This window comes from Aulonocara stuartgranti, assembly GCF_965226115.1.
Source record: "Aulonocara stuartgranti genome assembly, chromosome: 13".
Lineage (NCBI taxonomy): Eukaryota > Metazoa > Chordata > Actinopteri > Cichliformes > Cichlidae > Aulonocara > Aulonocara stuartgranti.
In genome coordinates this window covers 23840212-23854520 of record NC_138949.1, presented here as the reverse complement: position 1 = coordinate 23854520, position 14309 = coordinate 23840212, and the positions used below count along the sequence as shown (strand labels likewise).

The 14309-nt window shown below is 39.4% G+C and overlaps 1 protein-coding gene across 1 annotated transcript in view; it reads left to right on the top strand.

Moving 5' to 3' along the window:
• LOC309721032 (serine protease HTRA1A-like) overlaps window positions 1-14309 on the top strand; it is a 28054-nt gene that overhangs the window by 1706 nt on the left and 12039 nt on the right. Inside the window, exons 2-3 of the mRNA XM_082558357.1 lie at window positions 8316-8415; window positions 8989-9193. Of these exons, the coding sequence (XP_082414483.1) occupies window positions 8316-8415; window positions 8989-9193 (305 nt within the window). The remainder of the gene's footprint in view (window positions 1-8315; window positions 8416-8988; window positions 9194-14309) is intronic.

The following is a 14309-nucleotide window of genomic DNA, read 5'->3' as shown; positions in this document are numbered from 1 at the left end:
CAGGTGGTAAAAACATTGTGTCCTTTACGGTTTTTACTGTTACTGTGTACGTACTTTTTCCCCCCTCAGATTTGGCAACATATGTGCACTTAAAAACACACAAAGGACAACATTCAACACCTGTTGCATCAAAGATCTATAACTTACCTCAAGGCTTGGAAACTTACTGAATCCACCCTGCCACAGCCCCCCACCACCACCCCAGCTTCTTCCTCTCTTCTCTTTTTGACTGTGGAAGTGTCTTTCACTCCTGGTCTGTGTTGTCACTCATAAATCACACTTAACAGTCACATGAAGGAATTCCTGGCACTAATTCCACCTCTGTTGAAGACTGTTTAAAACAGGCAGGAGACATTGAGGAAAACACAAAATTAGCAACCCATATTTTCGGGAAAGTTGTACATGTACATCAAAAACCATGTGGGCACAGTGGAAGGGCAGACTGCATCGCCACATTTGTTTGTCAGTCATGTAAGCAGCTTAAATGGTTAAGTCATTCCCGAGCAGCTAACCATGTCTGAAACTGAGCAAGACTGTGGTGAGTGCTATTGATTTTCCAAGATACCCTGTGAGAATTTCCATAGCTGGAAGTTGCATTTTATTTCGTGCATTAGATTTGTCCCTGTCCAGGCTGGTGCTGACTAAGACTGTAGCAGAAGCACATATTTTAAAAAGAAATGTCAACTTTAACATAAATTGTGAACAGGTCTGTTGACTCAGAATGTCAAGAGCTGACACTGAAAAGAAACTTAAACCCCTCTGAGTGCCTTGAAATACACCGCAACCTGGCCTCATGTTAAGAAAACATGTGAGCGCAGTTGCATGATGTCATTTCGTGTCTGGACAGTAAAGGCGTAGCTCATTTTGGGGGAAAAAAGAAAGAAAAAAACTAGGCCAAAATTTGACTGTGACCTTGGTGTCATAGTTGTTAAAAATTTTCTTTTTTTCTTTTTTTTTAAAGTGCAGAAAAAAAACTTTTTGGCAGTTTAAAAGCACTAATGTGACACAGACTGACAGGAAAAGCGCTGAAGAGTATTGGAGATCAGAACTGAATCACTTGGTGCCTCTCAAACTGTGAACCAGAACTATGGAGGGGTTGCATGAAGGTGTGAACGTGAAGGTGAGGCTGACTTTCTTATAATCTGTTTAGATTTTAATCCAGTTGAAAACCCGACACAGTTTGTGCTGCTCATAATTCAGAGCTGATGTTGCAGACAGAATGTACTCTGTGACTCCAGCGAGTGACATCTGCTGAATACGCACATTCTTCAGCAACTTGTTTCAGCCACTCATGATGTTAAAACATCATTTTTGGGCACATGCACGTGACTTGTTTTTGTTGTTCTACTTGTCAGTGTCTGCTTTTGGTTCTGAATGTCTGCCTGTCTGCTTTTCTCATCTGTTCTTTTTCCTGTTTGATGTCTGTAATTCTCCTGCTTCCTTCATTCCTGTCTCTGCTAAACTATATTTGCTGCAGCCTCTTCCGTGCTCAGCCTCTTTTTAATGTCATCTAATACTGACCGCAACATAAGCACATTTGTGTATGTCCGAATTTCCTAAATTGCACTAATTAGAGAAATGTAATGCTTTTGCACCACACCAAATTGCTGTACCTCCATTCTTGTCTATGGGCCACGATAAGTGTTATTAAACACTGTACTGAATATTGCATTGGTTTAATATCTTTTAAAGGGTTAAAACCTGCTCTTGCAGCTGCTGTACTGATCGACATACATCATTTTCTAACAATAAAATGGGACATGGTTTTGAATGGGTTCTCCATGCTGCTCTAACTGCCCTGTTACTAACTCAGTGTGAGTGTTTCTGGTTGTATTATGTGCTTTCAACCTTAGATGGAGTTCACAATGGAAAAAATTAAGTTCACTGGATTAAAATAGGGTAAATTGAATCAATATTGGGAATGGAAAAATTGGGTTAATTATAATCACTCAGTGAGTCATTTGAAACAGCTGCCAGTGTGTCATTGTAGTATTATAAACAGCGGCAAAGCTCAACTGTATGCTTTCATAACTGGGGAAAAAAGCCCCATCGAAACAAAATGATTCATGGTCTTAACACTGTAGCAAGCTCATATGTTCTGAATCATTGAAGAAGTACAGCGAGCCAAAATCAATGACCTACTGGAAGTAATTTTATAATAACATATGCACTAAGGCACATACTTGCCATACTTTTTAAGGCCAAAGAGGGGCCATACTATTTACATTTTATTGGCTTTTTTTAAACAATCAGTACTGTCCTTTGACAACAACCCATTTGACGTAGCTTTACTTGCTGACCTTACTTTCTTTTCACTGACTGGTTCCTTTAATCCTCTATTCCACCTGGCACACCTTGTATGCGGGCTATACACCCTTCCCCTCACTATTCTCATGCTAATGTGGAGTGAAAAGAGTTAATTTATTAAACATTTCTATCTTTAAGTTAATGATTTACTCTAAACTTATTTTGGCTCTTTCAGAGCTTATATGAGTTTCCCCTTTGGTTAGTTAAATTACCTTTGATCTAAAGGAAAACAAACCTAAAATTCCGGAGAATAACTGATGGCTGTGTTCTTTGCATTCTGACCGGATGTCCATGCTGATAACGATCCTTTCCTTTGCCCCTCCTTCTTAACATATCTGAAAGATTTGCTAGTGCATTAGCTTAATTCCAGCTGGACTGAATCCACTTTGTTCACATCTATGTTTTTTCATTTCTTAAGGTTTTTTCTTGGGAGAACACAAATCGTCTTTTAGTCTGCAGGAACCAATAAAACGAAGGGTCCTATGCATGGGAAAGCTGAAGAAGAAAAGACACCCTGACCTGTAGCTCGTGTGTTGAGTGGGGAGGGGTAATGGATGTATGGGATTGTGAGGTTAGGGGGGGCTTTGAGTGTGTATGTTGGGAGGGGAGAGTACTTTTAAATTAGGTTCCTTTTAATAAATGTTGTTTTTGAATGGTTTTCCCCACATAATGCTTGAACTGACTCCAAAAAACTCTTTCCGACATCTGATTATTGTTAATAGATACTTAAATATTATGAGGCTTTCATTAGCAGTTACCACACTTCTCAATATGTCTTGCATATGGGTGAAATCTTAACTTCATCAGGTCACAGAAACTTAAAGCAGGTTTATTACTGTTTTTATGTCAGTATATCATTTAAATTGTGTGGTGAGAGTGTGTATACGCTTCTCTGTCAGGATAAGTTACTGCTTAGTAGGAATGCCACCCTCCCACATAAGAACAATTTTGTTTTTGGACTGCTTAAAAATCTAAACACCACATCCACTCTATATTACATGCAACTCACTTGACCCATCCCCACTTTTACCTTAAGTGCCATCTCCAAAATATCTGCTGAATAGCAGCGTAATGTCTGTGATATTGACAAGACTGTTCATAAGTCTCAGTCTGCCATTGCCCTGAAACTCAAGTGATATTTTGTGGTGTGCTGCTAATCATTAACATTTACAGTATTACTGTTTATCATATTATCATACTACTTTTATAGTCAGTAGTTATTTCTGCTAATGCTTTCCTATAAACCGAAGCAATTAGACTAAGTGTCTGACAGGGTGAGTCGGAGTAACAAGAGTGTGTACTTGCTGTTACACCAAATATATCGCTTCTTAATTTACCAAGTGTGAAATACTCCACTTCCAGTTTACTTTCTATAAAGTTGTTTATGCGTCTTTGGTGCACACAGATATAGTCACCAGCCACTTTATTACACTTGTTAGTACAAGTTTGGGCCTCATTTTTCTTTCAGAACTGCCTAAACTCTTTGTGGCACAGACTCAACAAGGTGCTGTAAACATTCCTCGGTTTATGGCATCACATAGTTGCTGCATATTTGTAGGCTGCACATCAATAATGTTGCATCACATTGCGAAGGTGCTCTATTGGACTGAGATCTAGTGACTGTGGAGGCCATTTGAGTACAGTGAACTCATTGTCATGTTCAAGAAGTCACTTTGAAGTGATTTGAGCTTTGTGACATGGCATATTATCCCGCCGGAAGCGCCCGGAACAAAAATGGGTACACTGTGGGCATAAAGGGCTGGACATAGTCAGCAGTAATGCTCAAATAGTGTGTGGCAATTAAACAATGCCCCCTTGGTATGAAGGGGGCCAAAGTGTGTCTAGAAAATATCCCCCACACCATTACATCATCAGCCTGAACTACTGATAGAAAGCAGGGTAGATCCATGATTTCATGGTATTTACACCAAATTCTGACCCTACCATCCACATGTTGAAATCACATGTCATCGGATAAGGAAACATTTTTCCAATTTTCAGTGTCCAATTTTGAAGACCCGATTTGAACCGTAGACTCAAGTTTCCTGTTCTTAGCTGACAGGAGTGGCACCTGGTGTGGTCTTCTGTTGCTCTAGTCCAGGGGTGCCCAATCCCGGTCCTCGAGAGCTACTATCCTGCAGCTTTTAGATGCATCCCTACTCCAACACAGCTGAATCAAATGGTTTGATCTCTTCAGCATGCCATCATGTTTGGCAAAGGCCTGATAACAAGCCATTCATTTGATTCAGGTGTGTGGGAACAAGGATGCATCTAAAAGCTGCAGGACGGTAGCTCTCGAGGACCGGGATTGGGCACCCCTAGTCCATCTGCTACATCAAGGTTCAATGTGCTGTGCATTCAGAGATGCTCTTCTGCATACTCTGTTTGTAGTAAGTGGCTATTTGAGTTATTGTTGACTTACCTATCAGCTCAAAGTAGTCCGGCCATTCTCTGTGCTTTGCCATCAACAAGATGTTTTCATCCAGAGAACTGGATTTTTTTCTTTTTCTTTTTTCCCAGCAGATTCTGCAGTTTCTGAAATAAACAGACCACTCCATTTGATGACAATGACTATGCCACATACAAAGTCTCTTAAATCCCCCCCATTTTTATATTCAAGTTGAATTACTTTCAGCTGGTGTCACCATGTGCACGTGATATGTGACCGACTGGTTAGATATTTGCATTAACAAGTACTTAAACAGGTATACCTAATAAAGTGGCAAGTGAGTATATATCTCTATATGATCAATCTGCATGAAAAATGCTTTTCAGTCTATCATTGGTCATTCTGTTATTATATGCCTATTATATGTGTTTATGTTGGTTTTGTCGCCTATGAGGAAAAACGCTATGTTACTTGGATTTCTAGTTCAATCTGCTTTTTGAACTAAAAAGCCATTTGCCTTGTTTATTAGTGACCTACAGCTTACTTTTACATTAGCTTCTAAATGATTGCCTTTAGGTAATCTCCAAATAGCTCCTGCGGGCAAATTATGCCCATTAAATTTGCATGCAGTTATTTTGAAACTGCATGCAGTTTCTGAGTCTATTATAATGTACTCTGTGACACCCTAAACAAGCCCATTTTCAAAAGAAGTTGAACGCACCACTTTTCACACCATCAAAAGCATGTCCTCTTTTCTTTCCTTATAATGACTCTAATTAAATGTATAAATGTCACACACACATAAGCTGTTTAGAAAATTACCTTGCAATCACAGATCCCATCTTACTATAGCAGCAGTTCAGCAGATGGAGAGGTTTTTCGTGAGCAATACTTAGATGAGACAGTGATCAGAAGCCTTTAAATCCCACTTTCTCTCCACATATCAAGATGAATCAGTCACGTTTTGGCATCTAGACGCTTCTTTTCAGTTTCGCTCATAAGTCAACTTAATTTTCCAACAGTAAAGTCTTTCTAAGCTTCAGCTGTAAGCTCAGTTGAGCAATGAAATGATCTATCTCACTATATAACTCAGGAGAAAATGGCTGATTCATGACATCCTGTCTCTACCAAATCACCACCACTAGGCCTATAAGTTTGCTATCATCACACTGGCATTGTAGTGGCAGCAGAGTGTTCCTGGTTTCCGCATGTGTGCAAGGAGGCCTCACTCATTATAACATGGTGAAGTGGAAGAGACTGGGAGCCTGTTTGTGCACTCCAGAAACAACACAGATTCTGGACCCCGGGCCCTGCTTTCTCTCACAGTAATCCTATCAGAGCTGACCACGAAACCCCCCGGGTTTGAAGCTAGCAGGGAGGAAATTACTCCAACATTTCCATCTTTTCTTCATACTATTGCAAGAAGGTTGTTTGGCCTTTATAATGTTTAATACTTGATTTAAAGTTCAGGAAAATATATGTCGGGGTTGGGGGAAAAAAAGGGGTTACATTTATTTATGAGCAACTTGGTTTTCTTTTTTCTTTCAGTGGCTTTTAGCTCTAAGAATAGCATTTGGTACACCGTATACCCAGAAATAATCATCAAGCATTTGATGGATTATAGTAAAATTCTGCACAGGCAATCTTAATCGCCAGATGCCCAGAAACCTGCTAACTTTGGTGAGCCCCTCGTTTGTCCTTTCATTACAATATGAGGTGGGCATCTGAATTTTTTTAGAGAAATAGCTTGACAATTATTAGCAGGACTGAAATGGATTTCAGTACATACATCCGTGAGGTGAAAAACTCCACAACTCAAAAAATTTCTAGTAAAATTATTGATTTGGATTATTGATTCATGATGCTCAAAGGGTTTATCTTGAAGGAATTTTCACCTCAAAATGTACTTTATATGTTTTCCTCCGTACTGTAGCACTGTTCATTCATCTAGACTGTTTTGGTGTCCAGTTTCGGACATATTGGCACTTCACTTTAATTTATTAGAAATAAATGATATTCCTTGTGCTTAACTCAACAACAGTGTCTCTTTCCAAAGAGCATGACCTTACTGCCGTTGTTAATATTTAATAACATGAGCAAAAAATCCATAAACCTTACTGCAAGTAAATTCATGTAGAACTGTTTTCTGTCCACATCCAGTGTAAAGGAATTTGAATTACATTACAGCTCAGCTGAGGGAAAGTGGGAGGACAATATTACCAGAATCACTACTACTGTGAGCTTCTTGTCGCAGGTGTGCATGCATGCATCTTTCTGTGTTTATGATTCAGTTAAAAACATAACAGTTTATAACCAAGGCCCACTTTTTCCTGAGCTACCATTGTGAAGTGTCTGAGCATTTTAGCTTTTAGAACTGGAAGTGCTGGAAGGGGTGGGTCCAACACGGAAACCACATACTCATCAGGAAAGTGTTAATCCAAGTAATTTTCCTTATGACTTCTTCCAGCAGGGGTTGGTAATTAGTTTTTCCAAGGGGCCTCATGAGAAACTGTTGTGAGCTGTAGTGAAGGGCCTCTCCGATAAGTTAAACTCAGTTCTGCTCATTGTTAATTTTATGTCTTCATTAACTTTTCAGTGTGGCCCACTGCAACAGTCCACTAGAAAGAGATCTGGTTTAAGTCACTTCTGAATTGGCGTTGCTTTTCAGATACAGAACTGATCTGTATCCATCTTTTATCTTCAGTTTATAATGACGGTTGCTAGCTAACAGAACACTTTCACAGCTAACAAACTCCCGCTAAACAAATTTTGGTGCTTCACTGCGACCACCAAGACTTCAACCACATGCAGAAGAATTTACTTCCTGCAGTTTGTCAAATGTTTGTGGACTGTACTTTTTAATGGTGTTCCATACAGCAGCATGATGCTCATTAAATGCTGGTGTTAGCTTAACTGCACCTCAAGTGTCTCTTTGTTGTTTCTTTACCCTTCAGTGCAATCACTGATATCCAGGGGATTATACTTTTGCAATTTCTGTCATCTAGGAGAAAGTAATGACTGAAAATTGTTCTTGTGAGACAAAATAGTTCAAAGTACGTGGCAAAATAACAGCTTATGGATGGAAGGATGAAAAGCAAAGAGGGAAAGGTTGGGGACGTCTTGATTCATAGCCTTGCTTAAACTGTCATTTGAGTAGGATTTAATGAGCAGGTAAGTCAGTCAGCATTTCCTGACTTACCAAAGCTGGATGGGTGATTCAGTGAATTTGGCAGTCCCTTAACATACAGTGTCACACTGTCTGTGTGTTATACTTGACAAATGAGCTGCGGATGGTTTTAGAACTGCTCTGTTTTCACCCTTAACCATGGGGTAAGATAAGGGTAAATGTCAGTGTGAAGTGTTTATTTGTAAGGTTTATTACCAGACTCTGTAAATGAGTGAGTACATGTGTGTCAGACCTAGACCTAGACAGTCTCAACCGCAGATGAACTGTCATCTGTTCTTTTCCCAGATGTGTTATGATGAAGGGTAGTTTAATGTGTTGGTTCTCTATCCTCACACAGCTCTTACATCATGCAGTATTTCCATGCATCTTTTGTTTGTTTTTACCAGGCTGACATCCTATTTGTGTATTTGTGTGTGCATGATGTATTTCCAGCTCAAGACAATCCAGACAGCCCGAGGCACAAATACAACTTCATTGCCGACGTGGTGGAGAAAATTGCTCCGTCTGTGGTTCACATTGAACTTTACCGCAAGTATGAGCCGCGTACCTGTGTGTCTGTGCTCGGTGCTGGGGAGGGGCAGACTGAAAAACCCTAGAATTTACAACCTACCTGTGTACTTAAACACACTGCACCAGTTGGTAGAGCACCTTATTCTCAAGTTTAGTCTTTCATCTTCTTTTTAAAAATCATCCGACCAGATTTTTGTGCTTTTTAATCTCTGCTTCTTGTTCTTTGACACTTTGATTCTTCATCTGTCTCATCTCTCTTCTGTCTGTCACCATCACTTGTGAAGTGGTTTTTTTGAAGGTCAAAACCCTCTGATTTTCAGATTTCTGTCTCTCCTTCATCCGTCGTTGTTTCACTTAGATCTGTCTCTTGTTTTATTCATCTCTCCAGCTTAGCTTTATATACTCACCTTCTTACTGTTTATATATATATATATATATAGTATACATACTTTTGGTTTGCATTTAACACTTCTATTACACCATGTACTGCTTTATTTTACTATTCTGGAAAAACTGTTAAAGGGGAGAGGAAAGAATACCAGTAGTCTAACCTTTTCCTACTCTTTCCTAATGTCTCCCTTTCTTCCCTCCACAGGATGACTTATTCCAAGCGTGAAGTGGCAGTGGCCAGTGGTTCTGGTTTTGTTGTGTCTGAAGATGGCCAAATTGTGACCAATGCCCACGTGGTGGCCAATAAACACAGAGTGAAAGTGGAGCTAAAGAGCGGCGCCTCCTATGATGCCAAAATCAAAGACGTGGATGAGAAATCAGACATCGCCCTCATTGAGATCGATGCACCGGTTAGTTAAAGTGTCAGACTTCTAGAAACCTTGCAAAATATAGGAGATGTGGTAGTTAGAGGTGTTCTCAGTGAACACCATTAATTTTTTGTTCGCTTTTGTTTTTCTTGCTTCGTATCTAAGCAAGCACACCATAAAAGGAATAGTTTTAAATACTGGAAATAGTCCTCATTCACTTTCCTGCCAAGAGTGAGATAAGAAGATCAATAAGACCATACATCTGTCTACATTAAACATTAAGCAAGAGCCAGATGTGCTGATTAGCTTTGTTTTCAGTGTAAAGACTTGGCAGTAGAGACTCAAAGCAGTCATGCACTTGGCTTCTGTTCGCCAAGAAATAATATGAGCATTTAACTACTTGTTTATAGTTATTTGACATTTCTATTTATGTACTGATTAAACAAACGAGACAAATGTATGCTTTCAGTATTTCTCTGACAGTCTTTATGCGCATCTAAGCTAATTGCCTTTTGGCTTTTATTCTGCAGACATGAGTGTGTTATTGAACTTCTAACAATATCGAATTTTCAGGTATAGAAGTATTTTCTAAAATTTCATGGTAAGTTTTTAATGATTTCTTTGAACTATCTGTTTTGCAGGGTGCAATGACTGTACATGTACATGTTTAATGACTTTAAATTTGGTGCACAAGTTTGAATTTATTTGGGATTTTATGTCATCCACACAGGGTCAGAATTATACAGGCTCAACTATATACAAACACCCTTATTAATATGTGGTTAATTTCCCTTAGCAAGTTTCACCTTTTGTTCTCTTGCTGCTGTGGCCAAATATCAGTCTTTGTCTCGTCTGACTGTAAAACGTTTCTCTAGAAGACATGTGGTTAGTGCATGTTGGCAGCTGCAAATTTTAGTCATGCTTACTGTTGTTGCAGGGCCTTCTTTCCTGGTCAGCCCCCTATTGGTCCATGGTGGTGTAAAACTTTCTTTTCTATGTACAGTAAAGCTGGTGTTGCAGTAGTTTCCAGTTCATGGCAGGCTTGTTTTCTTGGTATTTCCTGGGTTGTTTTTAAGCATTTTAACCAATTTTCTCTCATCTGAGGGTGACACTTTGGCTCTTCTTGCAGACTTTGGCAAAGTTGTCACAATTCTGATTAACTTATACATTTGTTTGAACTGATGATCTTTGAATATCCAGTATTTTAGAAATGGCTCCAAGACACCTTCATAACTTGTGTAAAGCTGCAATTCGTCTTCTTACATCTTTGCTGAATTCGTTGGACTCTCCCATTGTTCTTTTTTCTTTTTTTTTTTTGTTCTGAGTATTGGTCAGCATTGATCATTGAGTCAAACAAATCCTTTTTATCCTGACAAAGACAAACTACCAGCTGCAATGAATCATGATCACTGAGAAGTTAGTAGACCTTGGCCTTTTCTTTAACTTTTCAAGTTAATAGATCCTTCAGAACCTTCAGTCACTTATTAAATGATTTAAGTAAATGTATGTATGTATATATTTGACTTTTGACTGTAGTGATAAAATCTGAACCAATTCTTGTTTTTTAAAATGCTGTACAATTATTCCACCATTATATTAGCATGTTTTCCATGCCCTTGATGACTGTACATAAATGTCCCACCATATCTGTTTATCTAGTCCCATACTGCAGTGACTGTAAAGGGAAACAGCTTTTACAAAATTACAGACATACCTTTGTGTGTCTATTGCCATATATGTACAAGTCTCTGAATTGGTTTCACTGAGTACTGTACTGAGTTCATTTGGCCAAATTAAGGCTTGACAAATAAGCATTTATCCAATGAGTCCTGAGTTAGTTGAAGTGAAAAAGTCTGCAAAGGTATTTTTGACCAAGCTTTCTGAAGTCACAGCCAGCACAACAGAATAAAAATATTAACTCACGGTTTTGTAATTCTCCCGTTAAACTGCTGTTAAAAAACTATTTTGTTGGTTTGGCGATTCAAGTCTGGAATGACAGTGTTCCAAATTTAGCCTAGTACTCAGAGTGCAAGTGAAGCAAAGTGAGCATGCAGGTGCAACCAGATGGGTCTTTAAAACACAGCTGGCTTGCAGTCAGTCCAGATCTTGTTAGTGTTCATACACAACAAGCTGCAAAAACAACTAACAGATACTACAATGCTTGTTTCACAACCAATTTGCAGAGACACTCACTTATTCCTGGCAGGTAAAAATCTATGGACGGTGTTGATATTTAAAAGAAAACGCATTGCTTTGTAGCACATATGTTTGTTGCATTTTCTCTCCAGTTCTCTCAATGTCCCTATCTGTCTGCGTTTTTGTCTGTCTACTGGACCAGAGGGATCCACGTTGCATGTTAATCACAGCCAGTCATGTGAAGGAGTGTGTGGCAGAGAGCCACGGCCTATTGACTGCGAATCATAGCAGAGCTGCATTAGGGAGCTCACTCTCATGGCTCTGTGACACAGCTGAAAAGTTGGTCACGATTGCAGAGCGAGGTATGTTACAAAGACCCCCCCCAACCACCCTTAAGTCTGAAGAGGTTGAAGCATTCAGGTTTTGTTCGGTGCACAAATTGAGCAAGGAGTGCAGAAAAGAGCAATGACATGTGCTTTGTATTTGTTCATTCTATGATAAAACCTGTTCAGTCTGTTGATGACAGTCAGTCTGGTCTTTATTGAGGGGGATTTCCCCTGTTTGTTTGCAGCACATGGTCAGTGGCTGTGCAGATTCAGGAATGACTGGTACTTATAACATGTAGTAACATAAAGATATAGGCCGTTTAAGAATCTTCATCATCATAGAAACCTTTCACTGCACATGCATTTGAAACATTTCGATGCATCAGACTTTTTCTTGATAAACAACAAACCTGCTTTACTAAAAATTGCCTGCAAAATAAGAAGCAGGTAATTTGAGTAGGTTTGCTGTAATTCAAGACATTCAACACTATGAGTATGAAGTGTTTGTTTTATATGAAGCCAGAATGAGTTATCCAGACCATGTGTCAGCGATGAAGCCCCAGAAGACCTGTGGTCACTTTGCAAAGGCACCATTATTTAGATTTTCATTTGGAACTCGGATTTCTGTTAATGTGCAGAACTTAGCGTGTGGAACTAGTGAGAGTTATTAGATGGAAAATTAGACGATGAGTCTGTTATAATGTGAGGGCGGGAGGGCAAGCAAAGTTGGTTTGCATTAAAAGGGACATTGAAACCATGCAGAATAATTACCTCGGGTTGTTTAATTATAGCACCTAAAGTGTAATAACCACATATTTCAACTTCATAATAGTCTTCTTTTATTACCACAGTTTTAGACGACAGAGTAATGTCAACATAAAATCTGAGGTATGAATAGGAAGACTTCAAATAAGCCATCGTGATAGTAGCCAAAGGTTAGTGAAGCCTCCAGCACAGCAACTTAACCATCAGCATCTTAGTGTTTTCAAACTGGATGTTATGAGTAAAGGGGCAGTTCTGACCGTGAAACCAAAGACTTCCCACTCATACTGTTGAACATCCTACTTTGTACTACATTTTACTGTAAAGGTGAGTCTGTGGTCACAGACTAAGTAGCCAAAGGATCGTTTTCCCCTAGACTCCTCTGAAAGCACACATTTTTGTAACTAGAGGATCATCCACTGCTGGCTATTAAAAATAAGATTTAAAGGGACGTTAGGAATGGTTTGACTTTCAGATCCAAAAGCGACATCCATCTTTTATATATAGTCTGTAATCCATATCATTAAAATGACACGATCTTTTAGTTTTGAAGATGTTAATAGCTGAATTTGGCAGAGAATAATTCATTCAATGCCTATTCACTGTCTATGAATAAATCAATAAAAAGTGATGTTGGCTATATCTATATCATATTCATTTTCAGAGTAAGTAAGAAAAAGCAAATATTCTCTTGTTTAAGCTTTCTATTTTTTGTGTTCAGAAAGATTTGAGGGATTTTAATTTTTTAAAGCTACAGAGGTCAGTTTTCAGCTATTTTGTTGCTGAAAGTCTTCCATCGTCCCCCCCATCAGTCATCATTTGCCTTTGCTTACCAGCCCCAATAGTGTTCTTCCAGTTAAATAAAAGCTAATTGTTTACAATGTCAGCAGTATAGAAGCAGCCAAAAATAATCAATAAAACTCCACAATGGTACAATTGTTTCTGAGTGAGAAAGTTTAAAGTTAAGTTTTCCCTGACTGTATAATGAATCTCTTCTCTTTTCTTTCTCTCTCTTTTTCTATGTGAAACTAGAGTTTATTGGTAGCAGGGCCCAGTCTGTTCCTGGGGCTGTGGTCTGCCCCTCAGCTCTGGGGAACACATTAGTCTGTCTACAGCAGCTGGAACTTCAGAGGGGGACGGAAAGAGGGGGAAAAAGTGCTGTGCTCACTTGTTCCTGTGTAGAGAGTATGGGGGGAAAGAGAAAGCAAGAGGGACAGAGAATGAGAGGGTGATGTGGCCAAGGCCTGGAAAATGGATCCACATGTCTGAAGGACTTTGTGAGCTAATAGGTTAATGATTGCACTGTGTGATGCGCGTGATGGAGCCCATCAAGCTTTAGGTTTTTAAGTCTTTCAGACCCCTGTTCACTTATACCTGTAAGTGATTCCAAAGCCTGTTGGACATTTGTTTACTTAGGCTGATAGAGAGCAACACAGACTGCCTCGTTAGAACTTCAAAATGTTCCAAATGTCCCGTGCAGTATGTCATATTTTTTAGTGTTTCAGTTTATGGCTTAATCTGTGCAGTTATTAGAAAGTGATTTGGTTGCTTTAATGAAATGCAAATGTACTGCCATGCATTATCTTTGACTCTGCAGCTAAAAAGCCTCTTACCTCTTTACTTCAAAGTCCCTTAAGACTACAGCTCTGTATAGTAATCCAGTGCGAGAGCTCTACTTGACCACAGGAAGGCTGTGGTGTGTGATGTGTGTGTTAGGAACATCCATACATCCATCCATCCATTGGGGCAGGAACTCGTCCCTGACCCAGAGTGGGCAACCTTTTCCAGCTGAGGCCATGGCCTCAGATTTGTAGGTGCTGATTCTCATTCCCAGAGGTACCGCCCCTGATCTCAACATTGGAGAGGCGTGTCAACCAGGACAGCCCAGCAACATCCAGAGCCTTCAGGAACTCAGGGCAGACCTCATCCCCCCC